At 28.4% G+C, this 22,014-nt stretch overlaps 2 protein-coding genes across 2 annotated transcripts; one reads left to right on the forward strand and one right to left on the reverse strand.

Annotated features, from left to right (window-relative positions):
• Nucleotides 1-12,717: 12,717 nt before the first annotated feature.
• On the forward strand, nt 12,718-14,549 carry EAE97_005136 (uncharacterized protein; the record flags this gene model as incomplete). Its single annotated transcript, XM_038875648.1, has 4 exons — nt 12,718-12,735; nt 13,205-13,543; nt 13,892-13,930; nt 14,028-14,549. 4 exons carry the CDS (start codon nt 12,718-12,720, stop codon nt 14,547-14,549), a joined length of 918 nt encoding a protein of 305 aa, XP_038734005.1.
• A 584-nt stretch (nt 14,550-15,133) lies between these two features.
• EAE97_005137 (uncharacterized protein) lies at nt 15,134-21,480 on the reverse strand. The gene is made up of 3 exons (XM_038875649.1): nt 20,665-21,480; nt 16,939-20,613; nt 15,134-16,875 (listed from the first exon to the last, which is right to left on the reverse strand). Exons 1-3 carry the CDS (start codon nt 20,976-20,978, stop codon nt 15,528-15,530), a joined length of 5,337 nt encoding a protein of 1,778 aa, XP_038734006.1. The 5' UTR covers nt 20,979-21,480; the 3' UTR covers nt 15,134-15,527.
• Nucleotides 21,481-22,014: the final 534 nt, after the last annotated feature.

Here is a 22,014-nt window from a genome sequence, read left to right on the forward strand (position 1 = left end):
AGAGGTTTTAAAAAGGGAGTTTGATGTCAAAACTCGAATGATACATTTATGAGGTCTATTGTAATGATTTTCAAATCTTTTAATCGTTTATGAATGAGAATTAGGATTCTGTGGACAATCAATATAGAATACTTCAAATAACTTGTATACACTTATAAATGTTTATAAGTTAGTTAGTAACATTATAAAACAAAGTCTTTATATTGATCGTGAGACTTGATAGTGATTAGAATGGTAATTATAAAAATATTCAACATATTCACCTTCAGAACAAAATGTTATATTTTATATCTTAAAATTCTTAACAAATTTAGCGAGAAAATTGAAGATATATGAATCATTTTTACAGAACATTTTAATCTGTATTTAAATATGTTATTATTATTAAATTCAAATCTTTAAAATAGAATAATTATTCAATTAATATAGTTGAAAATAACATACAAAAATATTGAAAATTCAAAAAAAAAGCGTTATTCTATTAAAATTATTAAAATTGAATATATATTTATATATTGCTATATATTAAATATTAAAAATATTGAAAATATTTAATTTATATTCGAAAAATAAAAAGCGAATTTTTTATCTCATAAAATATTAAAAAAAAAAATTGATTGATTAGTTGTTCAAAATACCAAAAAAAATAGAAATTGATTAGCAAATGAAGAAACTTGAATTACTTTATTTTTAGAAAACTTTTTTTCAAATTATATATAATTTTGATTTATATCATGCACAAATATAAAAGAATGAAAAATTATCTTCGAAATTCATAAAACATGTTTTAGTTTCTTAACATATTTATTAAAGTTTGATTTAAAGATTTCTATTTTCTTTGATTAGATTAATATAAGCTTTGAATATAGATTTATGAAAAAACAAATAAAATATAAGAGAAATTTTTGTTTTAGTATTATTGAAAATCACATGTACAGCACATATGTGGCATGTGCACACCACTATAAAACTCCTCCCTCCAGGCTTTCCGAATATATAAACTCAATAAATATATTCAATATATTATTCTTTATATATAACTTATTATTTATTTGTAATGAATTATAAATATTATATTATAAAAAGCTTTATTTTATTTCTTTTATAATACAATTTGATATTAAAATTTATACTATTCAAGTATAATAGATTCGATTTCAAATAAATCGAAATATGAATTTCTTATTGTTTTCAAAAACAATAATTAAATGGACTTTTATAAATATGTTATATTTATAATACTAGTGTTGGTTCGAGAATGATACGGAAGACGTAGCACCCACATATTGTAGGTTCTGTATATCTAATTGTATTCTATTTAAAAAACTAGTTAAGTAAGAAAGTAGTAGGCCTTATATAAGCATTACTCAAAGAGCTAGTCTCTTTCGCATTCGCTTAATCCCTTTGATACAGTAGCCATTGTATTGAAGTCATTCCTTTGAAGTGAATACCCTTGTTCACACAACTAGGAACTAATATATTAAGAATGTATATAAGAAAGGAAGAAATACCAACAAACTCTTATTCAAAAATTATAAATTAGAAAAAAAAAGAAATTACTACTACTATTATTAATTCCTATCTAATCCCAAAATATCACTTTCAATTAATACTTTTTCTTATAATAAATGATTTCCTAAATATTTGAATAAAATTATTAATATTTAATAATACTATGAATCCTCAATATATTAGAATCTTCAAAGACTATTTATTTACAAATAATTTGATTCAAAAACAGAGATTATTCAAAAAAAATTTGATTATTTCTTTGAATATCAATATAAAACATTTAAAATAAAGCAATCTATTATTAATACAAATGTTTATACTCAATTCTCAAATGTATTATTAAATATAAAAGTTTAATAAATATAATATAATTTCATTATATTTGTAGATATAAATCTTCAAAATATATTATATATTTTATAACAAATTAAGAGAATTTCTTGAAATATAATAAATACAATAATTAATATTAAATAAAAAATATAAAAGAAAAAAATAATAAAAAAATTCAAGAAAGAAATGAAAAAGAATATAAAGAATATTATAAAAATGAAAGAATATATATCTAAAAGAGACTATACAATTTTATCAAATTCTAATAAAACTATTAAAACTAAATCTTATATTTACAAATTTTATTAAAAAAAAATTAGTAAAATACTTATTAAAGGTACAATAAAACTACAGAAACCTTATATTCAAATAAAAAGATTAATAATAATAGTTTTGTGCGAATAATTATAAGATATGAATATATTGATTTTTATATTTTTATATTATAATATATACTTAAATTCAAAATAATATATAGAATTTTGATTTGAAAGTTTATTATTATTTTATTGATTTTATTAAAAATCTTATTAATAGTATATATTGAAATATATTATAACAAGTCAAAATAGAAAATTATATATATATTATTAATATTATATATAGAATAATTATTATAAACAATTTTATATTAAAAGATATTTGGTATATTAAAGACTTTTGATTTATTCAATTTATTTTAATTAATATTTTTATAGAGATTAAATAAAAAATCATTTTCAAAGAGGATCTAATATTATATTAGAAAAATGATTAACGTGGTTTATCTGTGAGTAGGTTATATCAATAAATGAATTATTTTCATCTCAATTCATTCTTTTAAACCCATATTATTCAATAACAATTAAATCAATTAATTAAAATTATTCAGAATCTAATAATTTAGAATCTATTATATTATTTTGATAGATTCTTATATTATAATCTGTTTTTTTATATTTATTATAATATCAAATAAAAGATACTTCCTTATTAGATTTACTCTCTTTTTAATATTTATTATATTGAATCTAAATATCAACCTCTTACTAAAATAATATATTAAAAGCCTCTTATTCAATAAATACTCTTTTTTAATGTAATCAGATTTTTTTATATATATTAATATTTATTTAATATTTTATTTGCCTTTTGAAATATATAATCTCTATATTCAAAAGTACATTTTTATAAATTAATCTTTCTATATCTTTAATTAAAACTAATATATTTTAAATATAAATATAAAGGAATTTGATTAATAACAAATTATTCGAGATTTAATTAATATTAATTAAAAAAGAACTTTAATTGAATAAGAGATTTAAGAGATTTATTAATTTAGATTAAAAGAAAAAAGAGTAAATATATAAATTCGAATATCTAATTTTGAAAATATAGTTTTAGAATTAAATAATATTAAATTTGTTTCTTAGAATCCTGATTTTATATTCTAAGAAATGATTGATTCCTTATATATAGCTTTAAAAGCTATAAAGAATTCAACCTTCGAAATATAATTGATATATATCTTAATAAATTAATTAATTTAATTATTATATAAATATATAATATATTCTTTTTATAATATATTTAAAAAACTATTGATTTATAACTTTTATATCTATTTAATATTAATATTCAATATTTGCTTTCTCTTTGATTCTTAATATATTTATTAGAATATTTTAATTATTTTAAATTCATTTTATTATTTATTCACTTATTAGATATAGATTTAATAGCTTATTTTATAAGAAAATCGATTTTGATATATTAATTAAAGAAATAAACTTATTCTTAAACTATTAAAAATAGAGGAATAATTTCATTCTTTTCATTTTCATATATTATTACTATAATTCATTTTCGATTATCTAATTATATTAATATACTTCTACTATATTTCTTAACATTAATAATAATTATTATTATATATACAATCCCTATTATAAAATCTATTTTATTAAAATTATAGAAATCTTTATTCAAAATACTATATTTTGTTTATATATTTATAATTAATTGAAATTATTTTTTAAAAATCTTAAAATCTTTATAAAAAGCTATTTAAAAATTATAAATATAATTAAAATGTATTTTTAATTCAATTTAATATTTTATAAATCAATACATCTAGAGCTTTCTAATACATTTTGTATTTCTTAATTTGAGAATATGATTTACTATATTTTTCACATTTTTGAATTTAAATAAAAAATCTTTCGAATTTATATCAATTATATATTCAGAAATAATATTCTCTTTTAATTTTAAAAAATTAAAAAATTCAAATCAATATTTAGAATAAAAATTAAAATCTTTGATTTTATTTTATAATATTATATTCGAAATATTATATAGCTTTATAGCTTTTCGAATACTCATTTTTTTATTTTTTTGAATAACTTTGATAATAAGAAGTATATAAGCTTCTTAATTATTCGAATTTATTATAGATTGTTAATAAAATATATATTAAAAGAAAAAAGAATAAGTTGAGGTAAAAGTGATTTATTTATTGATATAACCCACTTACTAATAAACTACGTTAGTTAAAGATAATTATAAGATAAATTCATAGTAATTATATTATTTAATAATAATCATTCATTCAATAAGTATATATAGTTAATATAAACTTAAAAACAAAAAAGATTGATATAAATAATGACAAAACTGAAATTTTATATTAATACTTAGATTATCTCAATTATAATCAAATGAATACATTAAAAAAAGTTTCGAATAGGCTATATTGTATTAAAAAAAAATTATTAATTGAAAAACTTATAAGTCTTATCTTATAAAAAGAATAAATAAACATTTTAACAAGTATATAATCATTTGTATATTTACAAAATTATGATATTATATATAAATCTATTAAAAATTCAAAAAGTTTTTAAAAATAAAAACAAATATTTTATTATAATTATTAATAATATAATAAAAAAAACTTAATTTAAATCTATAAAAGATAAATCTATAGAGATTATTATGTTTTTATTAATAAATCTTGTTAATTAAATTGAGAAAAAATTTGATTATAAGATTGTTATTATTAAAATAAACAATAAGAAAAATGAATTTGGGATATTTTTTCAAATAGAAATTAGAAAAAGAGGATTAATATTCGAATTCTCATTTTCTAGAAAGTATTTTATAAATAAAATAATTGAAAAGAAAATTCAAGATATTAGTATTATAATGAGATTGTTATTGAATAAATTAGATATCAAATTTAATATATAAAAATTTATTATTAAATATATATTTGAAGAATAGATTATCTATTAAAACCTTGCTTTTTAAAGAAATAAAAACACTTTTTATAATAATAATATTATATAAAGTTATATATAATAAATAATCTGATTTTAAAAAGCTTAAAATATTTGGTTATAAAATATAAATTAGGAATTTTCAATAATCAGATTTGATAATAAAGAAATTCAAGTTTAGAGTATTCAAAGAAAAATATATTATAATTAGAACAACCAATTTTCTTTTTAAATCTTTATATCAAAACTATTATTAAAATAATAAATATTGATTTTAATAAATATAAACATTTATTTAAAAAACTTAAAGAAAAGAGTATTTCAAAATTACTCAGAATAAAAAGAAAAAGGAAATCTTATTTATATAGTAAACAAAAGGCTACAAAAAATTATAATTAATAGTATACAAAGATATATAAAAAGATATATATATTAATAAGTAAAAGAAAATTTAGATTTAAAATAAATTAAAGGAAATTTGGATTTATTCTTTATGAATGTTATAACAATAACAATTATAAAGAATTAAATATTCATTATAAAATATATAGATATTTTTATTTTTATTTTAAAATAAAAAATATAAAAATTTATAAAAATTCTAAAAATTAAATCTATTCTAATAGTTAATTTAATTTAAAATATTCCAAATAAAAATTACAAAAAATAATTAAAAAAGATTTTTAATAATCAGATTGTTTAGTATATAGTTGTATTATATATTATCTCTATATATTCTAAAGATTTTTTAATTAGTAATTTTGAATCAATATTGAAAGAAATAATAAAGTTTGAAAATACTATATAAAAAAATACCCAAATATAAATAAAAACAATTAGAAATGAATTACAGAGTCTTAAGAATAATAGTACCTTTGAAATTATAAATAAAGTTATATTTACAAACTAAAAATTATTAAATAATAAATATATTTTAAAAAATAAATTAAATTGCTTTAATAAATTGGTCAAAAGAAAAATAAGATTAATAATTAAGGGGTATTTTCAAAAATATGGAATAGATTATTAAGAGATTTTTGCTAATATAGTAAGGTATTTAATATTTTATATTTTATTAATAAAAGCTATAATAGAAGATCTAGAGATTAATAATGTGGATATCGAAATTGTTTTTTTGAATAATAAGCTAATGGATATAGAAATCCTTATAGAAATATTAAAATATTTTAAAGAAATCTTTCCCAAAATCAAATTCAAAAATAAATTATATAAAGATTTTTTAAAGAAATTAAACTTAAAGAATTTATAATAAATTTAAATCTTTTTATAGAAAAGGGAGTATATATTTTATTATATATAAATAATCTATTAATAATGATAAATTGTATTAATATGAATTCAAAAAAAAACTAATTAAAAGTTAATAGAAATATAAGGATTTCAGTGAAATTAATATATTTCTAAGTATTCAAGTAAAATAAAATTAATAAAATCGATTATTCAAAATATATTAATTGAATTATATAAAAAAGATTTTATATAGATTCAATATTAATTTTATTAATGTCAAAGATTTATCTTTATCTTTCGGTATAATTATACAAAATATAAATAAAAAAGATTTTTTTTATAAAAACAATATAATATTATATTTTTAAACTATTAATAATATGATCTATTTTTCAAATTATATTGAAATTAATATAGTATATATTATTAACTAGCTTATTTATATTATATATATATCAAGGAAAAGTTATTTAGTATTTACAAATTTTCTATTTGAATATCTTGTTAATATATATTCAAATAATATAATCTATTTAAATTAATTAAATATATTTATATACAAATATCGAGTTTATATAAATTCAATATAAGGATTTATAACTGATAAGAAATCTATTCAAAAGATAGTTTCTATTAGATATAATAATATTATAATATAATCTTTAATGAAATATAAATTAATATCTTTTTATATAATGAAAACTGAAATTATAATAACAAATAAGAATATAAAAAAATTAATTTGAATAAAAAAGTTAACAGAAGATTTAAGAGAACATTTTGAAAAAACCCCTTTATCCCAATTTTATATTATAATAATACTAATAGAAATAATTAAATACAAGAGAATAAATTTTATAGCAAAACAAAACACATTGACATTCGATCATATTATATTTGGAAAAATATAAGTAATATTAAAAGATTATATATTATATAAATTTCAGAAATCAAATAAATAATTAATATTCTTATAAAAAAATTTATATATCTTGATTTTATAATCTATAAAAAAGATTTAGACTTGGATCTGAAATACTAAATTGTTGAGTGGACTTAGTAAGGTGTATATACACATAAAGCATATAGGGTTTGAATTGAGTTATATTCTTGTCTGCCCTCTTCATATGAAGAGGACATAGCTAAGCTATCCCCTAAGGTGCCAATAAATAGCGCCATCGCTTAATTGGTCAATACTGACCAATCAGAACATCGAGATTTCTCGAAATCTCGATGTTTTAGGGTCTTATTCTATAATAATTATCAAAACATTTATTATTATTATATAAATAAATATTGCATTTTTGATATCCTCATTTACTCTTATATCTATTATCTTTTAATCTAAAATTATTAGATATTTTCTCTAATATAATTCTTTTTATATCAAAAAATCAATTTTTATATATATAATAATCTCTTTTCTTCCCCAAATTCATTAAATAATAATTTTTTAATAAACTAAAACCCTTAATTAGAATTTCTAGATTATATTTTAAATCTTTATATTAATATTTAGATCCAAATTCAATAATCAATCCTTAAGAGATTAATTTTCGAAAATTATTATATTCAAGAGATTTCATTATATTATATTTTAAAGTAATCTTCTTATAAATCAAATAGCAATTAATTAAAATAATAATTAATAATTATTATTCTATTATTTAATAATTTCCGTAATATTAATATCGATATTCTGATATTAATGAATATAGTTGATCCTCTATATTAATAAAATTCATATTGAAATTATAATTATTATAGAGCTTTAGGATAAATAATATCTTTTTTTATTTATCTTCAAATAATACTCTAACTATTTTAGCTTTTGAAAAGGTAGATTATAATTATTTATATAGTTTTTGAATAAAATCTTTGCTATTATATATTATAAATTGTATTAAAACTAGTGTACTATTTTTTCATATTATTTAATATATATTATTTGAAGGGAAAACTTTAGAAAACATTGTTCTCTATAGTATATTATTCTTTTTCATATTTCAAATCTTTAAATTAATTAAATCTTAATGAATTTCTGAATTCGTTTTATATATTCCTATTGTAGTGTACTCTAAATGACGTATATATTCCAATAAGTTATAAGAAACAAATAAATTATTAAGATAGATATAATATAAAGCTTTAAATAGTTTTTGTATTAAATATATAATTATTACTTATATTTTATTCAAAGGTTTCTCTCTATTTATTAATTCTAAAAGAAGAGGAATTGAAATTTCTATAAAATTATTCTTTTTCTTTAATTTATATTAATTCTATATTATAAAAAACCCTTGATTTATAGTAATCTATATCTTAAAGCTAATAAATATAAATTTATTTTTAATAATTATAATATATATTAATTAATTAATATAATATATAATATATTCATTTACTATAATTCAACTTTGAAATTATTAAATTGAGAGATTAATTTTTTGAATATAATCTAATAAAGGATTTATCTATAAAGAATTATATTAGTATATTAATTTTAAATAGGAAAATTAATATTTTATTCTTTTATAAACATCTTTTGTTCTAAGAGGTATAATATAATATTATATATAAAACTCTTGGAATCTATTTTTTAATATAAAATATATAAAAGGATATATAATAGTATCTTTATTATATTCTTAATAAATTTTAATTTTATATTTAGAATAAATAAATATATATATATATATATCTAAATATAAATAAATCTTATTTGTTATTATAGAATACTACAAAAATACTTACAAATTCAAAAGTTTTTTATTTTCTGATATTTACATATATAAATTCGTTTATTCTATAATCGATTTCATTATTTTAATAAAAAAATAGAAATAAAATAAAATGAGTGTATTATAATCTCGAATATTGACTTATAAAATGAATTCTCGATCGAAATTTATATAATTTATAGATTTGAAATAAATCCCTATTTTCGAAATAGAGAGGATATTTAGATATAATATTTCTATATCAGTAGAATCAAATTGTATGTTATCTAAAGGTATATTAATGGAATTGTTATATATAATACATTTATTGATTTCCGTATTATTAATATTATTCACAAAGTTATTAATATTCTTCCTTAACGCATGGGCCACAATTGGCGCTATTTGTTGGCACCTTAGGGGATATATATGTTCTACCCCACATACGCACTTCGTACGTAAGTGGGGGAGAACGTGACTTGTTCTCAGTCACGTGTTCCAACATAAATATAAATATATTAAAGAAGAATTAATAATCACATTTAATTAAATTAATTATCTTAATTGATTTGGTTGATTTAACTCTAATTAACCAAATTGACCAAATTAATTAAATTAACCAAATTGATTAAATTAATCAAATTAATTATTTTAATTAAATCATATAGAATAATAAATAAATTAAAAATCTATTTATACACAATTAGATTTGAATAATTTATTATAATAAATTAATGATCCTGCGATTAAAAGTGATAAATTCAAAATAACCAGATAGTATACATACAAAAAGGGATTTTATAAAGCAAATTAAATTTATATTTTTGTAGATTATATTTCATTTGATATAAGCAAGGAAAATTAGATTCAAATAGAGTACTCTTGTACTACAATACAATAGTGAATTATAAAATTATCGAACTCTATTGAAGATATAAATACTACAAATAATTCTAGAATATTAATATTATCATAGAAGTTAATAAGGCTTTTTACAAATATATATATATATATATACAGAGTTTATATAATTGAATAATAAATTCCTATTTTAAGGGAGATATTAGAAATTATATATACGATATGTGTATAGTATATATATGTTATTATAAAACTCCTTTCTTTGGGCTTTTTGGATATATAGATTTAATAAATATATTTAATATATTACTCTTTATGCGTAACTTGCTGTTTATTTCTAACAAGTATAATTCAATTTATAATAAACTAAGTATACCTCAAAAAAGAACTTATAAAAATAATAAAGTATCATAAATCTTTAAGTTTTTTAAAATCTATTCAAAAAGTTTATTAAAAATTAAATGAAAATCAAAATCAAAATAGTTTAATATTATTAAAAATCAAAAGGTGAACTATATAAAAAAAGAAAAAAGAAGAAAAAAGAAAAGAATATATATGATAGATTTATTTTAAATTTGTTTTATTATAGTTTGATTTTTAACATATTTGAAATAAATTATATATTAACTTCGAAGTGTATAATGAAAAGTATCAAATTTAAAAAAAATTACACAAAAGAAAGAATCAGTTGATTATATATATATATATATATAAAATCTTAATTTTCTTTAAACTTTTGATTCAAAGACTATAAGAGAAGAAGAATATAAAATATAACATTTAATATTATTTATTATATATATTATTAATGAGAAATAATACAACAATTTATGAATCAGAATGTGTTATTCGATATTCAATTATGTTAAAACTTTTTTGTATTATATAATCATTTTAATTTTCTAATTTCAATTTTATAAAACATATTTAGAATAATATTCAAACTTGAATCAAAAAGAAATTATTTTTTAATAGTTAAAATCGAGTTTGAAAATATTTAAATAAGAAATTAAATAAGATTCCTATTTCAAAAACAAATAAATAATCAATGATTATAATCTTTTATTTTATTTTATAAATTAAGTCTTCAAAGCTTGATATATTCATAATTCATTAATCAAATAAAATTTTAATCTATATGAATGATTCTCTTTTTTTAGTTTTTAACTTTTTCATTTTTGATATAATTCTGTTTTCAATGTTCGAATTTCTTATCAATAAAATAAATGAATCAATAAACACATTTCTTCTTATTCATTTTGTAAACTTCGATTAAATATTATTGAAATACTTACTTATATAACTATATCGAAGATATAATACTCGAAAATAAAAATGTTATTTATTTCAGATATTTTATGTTTTCTGATAAAATTATTAAATCTTTTTTAATATTAATATTTATTACATTTATTTATATAATCAAATTGATTTATGAAATAATATAGTTTCAAGAATACAAGAGTTCTGAAATTCATTCACTACATATATAACACTTTTCTAATTAAAATTTAAGATTTTACATCTTTTTTATATTGTAGTTTGTTTATTACAATAAAAATAAAAAAAAGTTATATAACAAAAGGAATTAAACTTATTGAAATTATTTTAATAAAAAAATAGTGTGTGGTGAGTATGTTTGATAACTCTGACATTGAGATGGAAATAGTTTATATAATAATATAGCCTGTATACTAATATAATAAACCACGTTACATTCGAAAAGAAAATTATATTGCATTTCGATAGAAATATCAACAAGCCAAAACATACTGTTTAATATAAAAGAGTAACCTACAATAGGAATAGCTAGAAGAAAAAGTGGTCACCTTATCAAGCAATTAGAATAGATAAATTCCCAATACATGACATGCTAATCCCAATGACGCCATTAAAGAATCAGTTACGGGAGAACCCTCAGATGAAATGTTACAGCGTCTCCTAAAGAACCTTGTCTACCAAATTGGAGAAGACCTTTACATTGACAGTGATACCAAAGATCAAGTCATGGAGTGATTGATATGGATATAGTGATATGAATGTAGAATGAATAAAATATAAGCTAGATTTGAATGATGTTTTGACCACCATTATGGATTGAATGTATGTAATCGTTCTCCTGTTGTTTACCTTCATGATTTGAATGACTGTGATTTTTGTGGTTCGATGTAGATCAGCAATCACAAGTTGCAACGGTTACATGGTATGTGTGTCGAATTAGTTGACAAGTCATGAATAGCAAATGGTAATCAAATTACAATAGCAATCGTCGATGTCAGGAGGTATAGCCACTATCTTATAATACCAGCTGTCTGCTTTCGTTCGATCATACCTTAGGTGTGAAAGTGGCCTTCAAGTGATCAATCAAGGTCGTGTTTTGGTTAATGCACATAGAAGAAATGCCCTGACACTATGATAGAAGTCTAGTATCCGAACTAGCTAACTCCCATACAAACTCCATGATTTTCCATCTTATCGATGTTAGACAATTTGAGCAGAAGCTCCATTCTCTGATTTTCTGTTGTACAGAGTCTGTGGGGTATTTATCTTTACTAGCTTGTTCCTACATTCAAATCCCCCTCCTTCCTCTGCAGACACTCTCTTCACACCTTCCCTAAATAGCCCCACGTCTTCTAGTAAGTACAAACTACTGACGCTTTGCTTCTAAAACCGATTAGTTCCCTGCTACTAATGTTCTGTTTGATGGAAGTATCTATCAGTGATATCCGAGATCATTGGTGACGAGAAGCAGTATGATACACTTCCAGGATGACAATATGGATGATATGGTCTCGGTATGTTATCGTGCTTGTTAAGGGCTGTTCATATAAAGTGGGATAGTTTCCTAATACAGTAGCTCAATGAGTTTGCGATAACGCTTGAATGTCATTGGGCTCCATCAATAATGCTCTTGTCTCTTCTGAACTGTCATATCACTACTTCTGAATTGTTTTCAAATATGAATCATTATTTTCCGTACATGATTCATACTACAGGTATAACTACATTGATTGTCTTTGAGTCCGACAGAAGCAAATTCACGGCATATATAACACCGGCAAGCCTTCTCATTAAATTCTGTCCTGTGGCCGTTCAGTTCAAAAGACTTTTTGGATGTGTTACCAGAAGAAGTTTATAGAAAGCTGAATGTCTATCTTGACATACCAACGTGAATTGACCAAGTGAGATTCTTCACAGCCAGCTTTATTAAAGGAAACAAACGCAATAAGACAATCATTCAGATCAAACAATTCCTCGCTAAAGGATTTTCCAGATATCGTTGATAAACGTCCTGTAATAATCTCCAATATCTCAACACTCAGTCCCACCCCCAACCTATCTGAGGGCGCAAACATCCTGAAGCAATCACTGGCATACGTCAAGTGTAATAATCCACGAGAAAAAGATTACCCAAAACAAAGCCTACTTCTCAATTATCAAGCTTTGCTGGACAGCAACTGGAACGCCGCGGAAGAACCCTGCCTAGCCATGAACGTGATACGGTCACTATTTTTGTATCTCAACGCTCTGAATCTACATACAGATAATGGATCATGGGAAGGTCTTGAATTTATCTTAAAAAAGGAAATTTTAGAACCCGGGGTAAGTTCTCGTCGACTAACACTGTCATAAATTCTAGTTGCTTTGTGCTTGATATTCCGACATCGCCGAATGATGTGATATCCAAGTCAAATTACATCTCTAGGGAGAACTTGTGGGTTTTAAAATTGCCAATAAAGTTTTTCACCCTTAAATTTTAGTCTCTGTATTGGCAATTTGGTTCGTGAATACGGAAGTAAATTTCTCACATTCTACACCCCCCTATCTAACCGAAACTCCACTTTCATCTCAATATCAGATGACTATCAGTTCCTTAACTCTTCAATATCAAAACACGAACATCACGAAGTCTATTGTTCATGAAAATAAGCTAACAGAATTTTGCTTCAGGAACCAATACCTTATTATGATCTAGCCATGAACTTTACGGTAAGCGTTCACGATGTACCAAGCGAAGCTTTCCACAGCTAAGCTTACCAGCGTACCGGCTCTAGTTTGTATATCGACTGACACAAAAACATTTCAGCACTGCGTAATAGTAGCATACGACTCCGTGAGCCCGTACCAAGTTGAGATTTTCAGAGACATCAAATCGCCCATCATCCCTGATCTCAGTAGATGGTCAGATATTGCGTATCTGCAATGGGCGGAGGTCTGCAAATTCCATGGCACTAAAGTGAGCAATATAAACCACGTTATTCAACATCATACAACGAACCAGATAACATTGGAAGTCATAAAAGAGGTGCCGAAGAAAAGAAAAGAATCGCTCGCGCCATCGGGATGTGTTGTGTCGATGAAGGATAGTAATGGCCATGGTGCTGCATCACTGGGCACCCCGAATGGAAAAGGAGTTGCTTGGCTCCTGGCTCAACATAAGGAAGCTTTCAAGGACTTGACAATCATCAGTGTGGAGATATTTTCGTGTAAACCTGCAAATAACGGGGACGAGACAGAATTTCAACATACATCCGATAAGTCTTCGTGGTTCAACCTCAGTTTTCGAATTGGCCAAGAATGCTCTAGACATTACTTCTCCGTCATCTGATTGAAATCGGCTCGGACATTCCGATATGTAGAAATATTGAGGGGATAACTGGGACGTTGATATGAACGAGAGATTTTCGACATGGAAAGGGAAAACATATACGGAGTTTCTAGATTGAAACATTAGATAAGATGCACTGCTCTATTTACAGAATCAGATTCCCAACGAGAATGAATCAGCATTCAATGAACACACTCTACGTAGGAGAGAAAAATCAGGCCGGAATTGACCACTTCTCAATACTTTCAATAATCAAATTATTTTCTTCAAATTTGAAATAAAATATATATATTAATAGTTATCAATATATTTAAGAGGTAAGAATTGATTTTATATTTTCAAGTTTAATCATTTTATTTATAATTGATTTATAATTCAATCAATTGAAAGATTCTAGTAAAGTTTTCAATGGTCAATTGCGGCCTGTTTTTTCTCCTACGTAGAGACACATTCCCGTGCTCGGTTCTCGCAGTATCCCGCCAGGATATACAACCAGTGGAGCCTTCCTCTTACCAGGACGACGCATTTGTCAGAGAACGTCACACTTTCAAATAATAAATGAGTAATACTATGGACCAGAAATCGATATTTATTCACAGTACTGAATTCTTATTTTTTAAAGATTGGATCTCATTTTAAATCTTGACTAATCTCATCACACTGATATTAAGCCCTCCCTTTCATATACCAGCCCGCTAGCTATCGGCTCTCAGGTACGTTCTTTTCCGAATTGTTTTCCGTCTCAAGTAAAAAGAAAGAGTGATACAAATCCAGAAGACACCAACCAACCAACCATCCAATGCAGAAAATATACGCCTTAAAAATTCGAGATTAATTTCAAAGATTTCCCTCCCCGACAGAATCGCTCACATACGCGTAAATGCTAAGCACTCCTCTGCCCCTTCCCTTTTCCCTGTCCCTATTCAAATCTCCCCATCTCTCCACTGTAAAATCCTCGATATTCCTATCCATCTTCATCTACATAGCAGCTAATTCAGAATCAATACTCCTGTCCAAAAACGTCCTCCTCTCACCGACCAACTCGGTCTGCAACCTCTGTTCTACCAAAGCTCTAACCTGTTTCTTCGTTACATTATCTAGATCTACCTCCCTCAAGCAATTTTGAATAGCCTCTACAATCTGCAAATCATCTGGACCGGCAGTACCTCTTTGGAAATCAAATCCACTAGCAGGTCTATCAATGGCAGCTCCTGCTAAAGGTGAACGAGCACCACCTGCGAAGCCTAGCGACGAACGTGATTGATGTCGTCCTTGACCGCCACCGAGAAGATTGTCGGAAGACATCATTTGCATCGAAGGACGATTGTTGCCAGGGTAGTCTTGATATGGCGAGGCGGATTGATCTTGGCGAAGAGACATCGCAGATTGATTGCGGAGAGGGTGGTCGGTGTATTGGTTTGCGGAATAAGTAGATTGAGGAGGCATGTATGGACCGCGACCAGGGAAACCAGTTAGAATAGTGGAGGCTGGCTTGACAGATGAGTACATGGATTTCATGTCATCCATTTCGTATTGATCATCGAATGTATCATATGCCTTTTCAATTGCTACTCCGCGACGTCCTGGAAGGTTGTTGTGTAAAGCGTAATCATCCCATCGTTGAAGAGGAATGCTTCTTGGGTCAAATGTTTCTCCATCCACGGCCACAACCTTCGCAAATCCCTTTTCTCCCAGGACAATACGTGTGTTACCCCACGAGAAGTTGTCTTGGTTCCAGAATGAATAGATTGGCAGAACGAAAGAGTAAATTGGGAACGCAAGGATATAAATAATCATCCATCCAACGTGTTGCCATTGACGTTTGAGAATAAATATCAAAGCTTGTAAACCGTATGTACCAGCAATCATACAAATCGAAATAAGGGGAAATTGACCTTGATGCGTTCCGACTTTGTACAACAAATATCCTAGATAGACTGTAGTTGCAGGAAGAATGATTGTACCGAAGAGATCGATGAAGACAACGAATCTCATGCTGAAACAACAGAATCCACACAGTTCAGGAAGCCAGACCAACTCAGCTAGATTATGGATGGTAGAATTAATCCAACGTCTTCTCTGAGACAGAAGAACACTCCAGGTTTCAGGCGCGGCAGTACTGGCGTAAGCATCTGGAATAAACTTGTACTTCATATATGGAAAGTGCTTGGTCATCAATGTAGTCAAGAACCGATCCTCTCCAAGAGACAGAAGATTCTTCTTGTGCAAAGTATCAACAACACATTCACTGTACTCGTTAATGATGGCATCAGCGATGATCAATGGTTTCCCTTTATCAGCGGTACGTAGACGATACATAGTGAAACTATAGAACAAGTATTAGTATGCTGCATACAATGAGTAGAGGCTTAGGAAAAGAATTACTTACCAACCAGGTAAACAAGTGACACTTCCGAATAGAGATTCGAAGGCTTTTGCCAAATGATGCGAGATGAAATATTCGTAAACTTGAATCATGGTCCACCAAGACTGTTCCTCGTTTTCGAGATTGGTTTCACCACAGATACCAGCGATTTTTCCGTCATTGGAACAGGCAGCCACGAGACGATTCAGCGAGTCTTCCCTTACACTGGTATCGGCATCAATCATAAGTAGATATTCGTAAAGCTCTGGATCCACGCCAATAATGTTGTTGATTTGATGGAACATTTCCAACTCCAATGGGTTCATGGGAGCTCTGTGATGGACGCGATTGAGGAAGCTCATAAGAAGAATTTGAGTGTCACGTTTTCCACGATTACCGGGCTTCGATTTGGATTGCTCGGATTCCTTGCCAACCTTGACCACTACAATATATGGGACCACGTTTCCTTCAAATTCATATAAGCCTGAGTATACCTTACCATAGTTGAGTTGCTCGTTGCCGTCCCCAACGGATTTGAACGGCAAGGCGGGAGGATCGATCTTGGGATCTACACCAAGAATATCGAGTATAATCTTTGGTGTGGGGCGATCATTACCACCTCCTACAACCATACCATCACAAACGACACAGATGAGCTTCCTTTTATTATCGTATTGTAAAGCTGTCAAAGAGTCCAAGGCTTTACGCAATGAGTCTTCACCTTCGGTATATGCTGGAACTTGGCAAATGACAAACTTGTCTTGAGGAGTTGGACGTCGCTTCGAACCAAATTGAAGTGCAGAGACGAACTTGATGACAATAACACTACACAAAACAATTGTGAAGGCAAGAAGGATGTAGTTGTTGATCTGACATTTAATGGAATCTCGGAAATCGGGAATACCTGCATAGAACAGATTGTTCATGCAATTCAAGTTGTTGAGGATATCCACTTGATAAGATGAATTGGCGTTTTTGTAATTGTCGTCCCATTTACTCGTGATGTCTAGACCCGGGTTTCTGAGTACCATTTGATAGATTGTATCGTCAATGAACTCATAGCTCTCCACATTTGTATATAGACTTAATGTGTAATAGTAATTGGTGAAGTCGTAGATCTTGCCCTTTAGAATCACCCAATAATGTTCATCGTTTTGGCCTTCACTATTGATCGCACTATTCTTCACAACTAGATCACCATGGTAATACTCTTTGATTGCAGGTGTGTACACGTCCGCATACCAATTCCAGTCATAAAGCTTACTGGTAGTATATGCTGAAAGATTGCCAGATATGTGGACTCCGGCAGGATATTCAGCAGTAGTATTGTCCTGTAGTACCAAAGTGTAGTCGGTCACAAGGCCAGGGCATGCAACAATCAATGGTGGTGGAAAGTAGCTGTCCAAATTCAAACCAGCAAAGGGTTGCATGACATCGGAGGTTGTCGTGACAGAGGTATCACTATGCTGCAACTTCCAGAACTTGGAAAGATCGTATACTTTTCCATGAATGCTGACCCAAAAATCGTTATCTCCTTGATGAGTGGCGACTTCGTTCGCATTCCATGCTTTATCAGAATTTGGACAGAGGAGTTTACCAAATTCAATAATCCAGAAAACAACCAAGCAATTGAGGAATAGGATAAAGAAGCACAACACTAGCTTTTCTCTCCAAGCCATGCGTACATCTGGTCGTTTCATCCGACCAATGAATGAAAGGAGAAATGAAGGAATCCACCATGTGAAAGCCCAGGTAGTAGCGACCCAGATGCGACGCTGGTTTGTTGCCTTCTCATTAACAACAGCTTTGGCGGTGCCACCTTCGGGGTCGTCCACCATTTCTCCATTCTCATCAGTGTAGTAAACTTGCCCCCTCATATCATCTCCCTTGAAGCCGAGTCCATAGTCACCACCACTGACATTCCGTGATGGTGCGATAGTGGGAGCTCCGAGGTTACTCCGAGCTACGTTGACTTGGCTTTGACGATTCATGATATTATCGTGACTTCCAAGAGGCGTCATATCATTATTAGGACCAGCAAAGAAACCGCTTCCGTTTGGTGGGTTGGATGAGTATCCTGTATTCATGTCGTGGGCTCCTAACATGCCTGCCATACCTCCGGGACCGCCCATACTTTGGAACTCCCCTTCGGCCGGCTTTAGGTCAAGCATGGTCTCAGCTTCCCACCAAGCACTTTCGCGGATCCATATCCGTTCTTTGCCGATGACAACTTCACCATTGCTCCAACCACGTTCCATGGTCCAGCTTTCAATGCCATCACGCCCATCCTTACAACCAATGGGGGCATATCGTTGAACAAATTCTTCGAAATCGAAATCGGCTGTGAAATCCAAATTCTTGTTTCGTCGATTTGCCCATTCTGGTAAGCGCCATGCGCGGAGTTGGCGTGAGATGGCACCCGCGGACCAAGCCGAAGTTGTTGAAGGAAGCGAAGCTAGAGCTGCAGGTGAATCGTCCGTAGGATGCATAGATAAGTGATACCAGACACGACTGCTACCAAGAACGGAAGGTAGATCAATACGACCGTTGCGGCCTAAATTAATACCTTGACCCTCGATTGGGAGCAGAAGCTTCTTGAGGAAACCATCATCCTCTCCCTCACGGGCGACCTTCTCCAATACGATTTCACGCTTCTCAAGCTCGTGTTCACGATCTCTTCCAGAAGGTCCAGTCATGATACCAAGATCTGGAGCCACTTCAGATACAGCATTTTGCATCTCTCGGATAACAGTTGAGCCAGCAGAAACCACATCAACACCATCTTCTTTCATTTCGGCATTGATACCCTGAGTATCGTCAAAGACACCTCGCATCGCAGCTGCTTTCCCAAGATTTGGATCTGGAATCTCAAGAACAGTTATGCAAACAGTGTCACCATTATCGTCTTCTGTATTTGGGGTTCGAGCCCCTGGTCCCCCTTCGCTGGAAGAATCACCATCCTTGATTCTGGTCATCTCACTAGCAATGGCTTCGTTGGCCTTCAAAATTACCCAGTCGACAAGGGCTTCATAGAGACCACCAATCAAAGTTTCTCGCTCTTGTGTTGAGCATTGCTTGACGAGAACCTCGGGCTCCAAACCAAGCAGACCTCCGACATCTTCACAAATTTCCTCCAATGCATCTCCATCAAGAACGAAGCTTAACGTGTCACCTAGCTTCAACAATCCTGCTAATATTGAGATGAGATCTCTGTGTGCGGCACCCTTGATACCAATAGCTTTTAATGATGCTCTGAAGTCGTCTGCAGCAGCTGCATCATCCGCGGTGGGAAGGTATGATGGAGGGTCATATGTACCAGACTTTTCCAGAAGCGCGTAACTAGAAGCTTGTTTTAAACTCAAGAATTCTCGTTCGGCAGGAGTCGACGCAGATGTGAGGAGGTAGTAGAAGACGTCAAAAGCTCGATATCCTGGTTCGGATGGAAGGTTTAAAAGCCCCTTTTTGGTATCAATTCCACCCTCCGACAATGCTATCGACGCAGCGGTAAGATTTCCAGCAAGTGAAAGAGTTAAGGTCACACCAAGAGCAGATTGTCGAGGTGTAGACGGATTCTGAGGAGAGACACAATGAATAAATGGTCGTAACACTTCAAGGGCGGTATATAATGAGTCGGGAATGGTAAGAGGGAGAGTGTTGAGGAAAGGAGCCAAAATGGAAGGAGTAGCCTCGTGAAGAGAACTATTATCTGGTTAGCTTTAAAATCCAAAGAAGGTTCAATGGACCTCATACCCTAAAACGATACAACCATCTTCCGCACGTCTTCTAGCATGTTCCCAAGCTCGTGCGGCCAAGGCTGAATCTATTACACCTCCCGTTCTTCCTTCACGATCAGGTTGTGAAGCAGATAACCAAGTGTTTACCACCAAGCTACTGCTAGCATCCAATCGGTATGGTTGACCAGATGTGTAAATATGATGAACGGCATTTAAAAGTGTCGTTGCTGTTACTTGGGATGATTGTTGACCCGCGGAGTGAAAGTGTCGAGCGGCTCCTGTAGCAGAAGATGTCATGGAATATGTTGACATTCGATTGTTGCCCGCCATCGTGTAATACAGATGGGGGGGTGTTTTCTCCCTCACTTCGATCTTAAAGCCTTATTTGTTGATTTCAATGTTTTCCAACACTCCAATACTCACTATTCTTTCCCAAATCAACCCCTTTCCACGATTTTTTTTTTGTAGATGAAATGCCTTCGATATCAAGAGTCTCGGCAGTCGCGTTCTTTTGATATTGTTTCAATAGTATGATATGGGAAGTTGTTTGGTGGTTATTTAGTTTCTCAAGGGAGTCTTCTTTCCTATGTGATCGCTGAGCAAGTGAGTTGGATTGATGCAAGTGCACAAAAACGAGAGTTGGGAATGAATATTAAAAGGATGATAAAAAAGTACTGAATGGATTTGAACAGCCTTCACCAAACGAATGAGGTGAATGAGATAGAATCAATGGCACAAAAAATGGAGAAGTCGGAATGAGATGAGGAAAATGCAAAAGCAAAAAATGATAGGAATGTTCTGTTCATACCAACTGCACTGGCTGGTACTTGAGAATAACTTCTGTTAGGTATTGGTTATGGGTTACAATGATTACCAGGTAGGGTAAGGTAGGATGATTACCCAGCAAGAAAGGGTACTACTACGGTAGACGATAGAGACATCCCCTGGAATCAAAATAAATAAAGAGAAAGCTAGTAAAAAATTGGCAAATAGCAAATGGTCAATGGTCAATGACCACTTAAACATTTGAACATTAGCTACGACCTACGGACTTTACATCCTCCCACCTGCAACCACCCTAGGTAAATACCCGTACCGTACGGGAATTCCTTTCTCTTTTCCTTTTCCAGTCCTGAGCCAAGTCTCCCTATGGTGGCTCAATCAATGCCTTTTGCAGAACATGGGTCCATGGGTCCAGGATTATATATGTTAACCTATCTTGCTAAGCCGCATATTGGGAAAGAAAAAAAGATCAATACGAGACTTGCTGTGGTTGGATCAATGCTGTTTTAATCTTTTACATTTTATCTCCCTAGTAGGAATTTAAATGATATACATGACACTAGACACATACTTTGTGGTAGTC

Source organism: Botrytis byssoidea (assembly GCF_014898295.1).
Source record: "Botrytis byssoidea strain MUCL 94 chromosome Unknown BBYS_008, whole genome shotgun sequence".
Lineage (NCBI taxonomy): Eukaryota > Fungi > Ascomycota > Leotiomycetes > Helotiales > Sclerotiniaceae > Botrytis > Botrytis byssoidea.

What these genes read in the sequence shown, in the direction of transcription:
- EAE97_005137 (XM_038875649.1), bottom strand. Translation starts at nt 20,978, where the DNA reads ATGGCGGGCAACAATCGAATGTCAACATATTCCATGACATCTTCTGCT. An exon ending in GATGGTTGTATCGTTTTAGG is followed by an intron (nt 20,614 to 20,664) that starts GTATGAGGTCCA and finishes ACCAGATAATAG; the next exon opens with TTCTCTTCACGAGGCTACTC. An exon ending in GTCACTTGTTTACCTGGTTG is followed by an intron (nt 16,876 to 16,938) that starts GTAAGTAATTCT and finishes CTTGTTCTATAG; the next exon opens with TTTCACTATGTATCGTCTAC.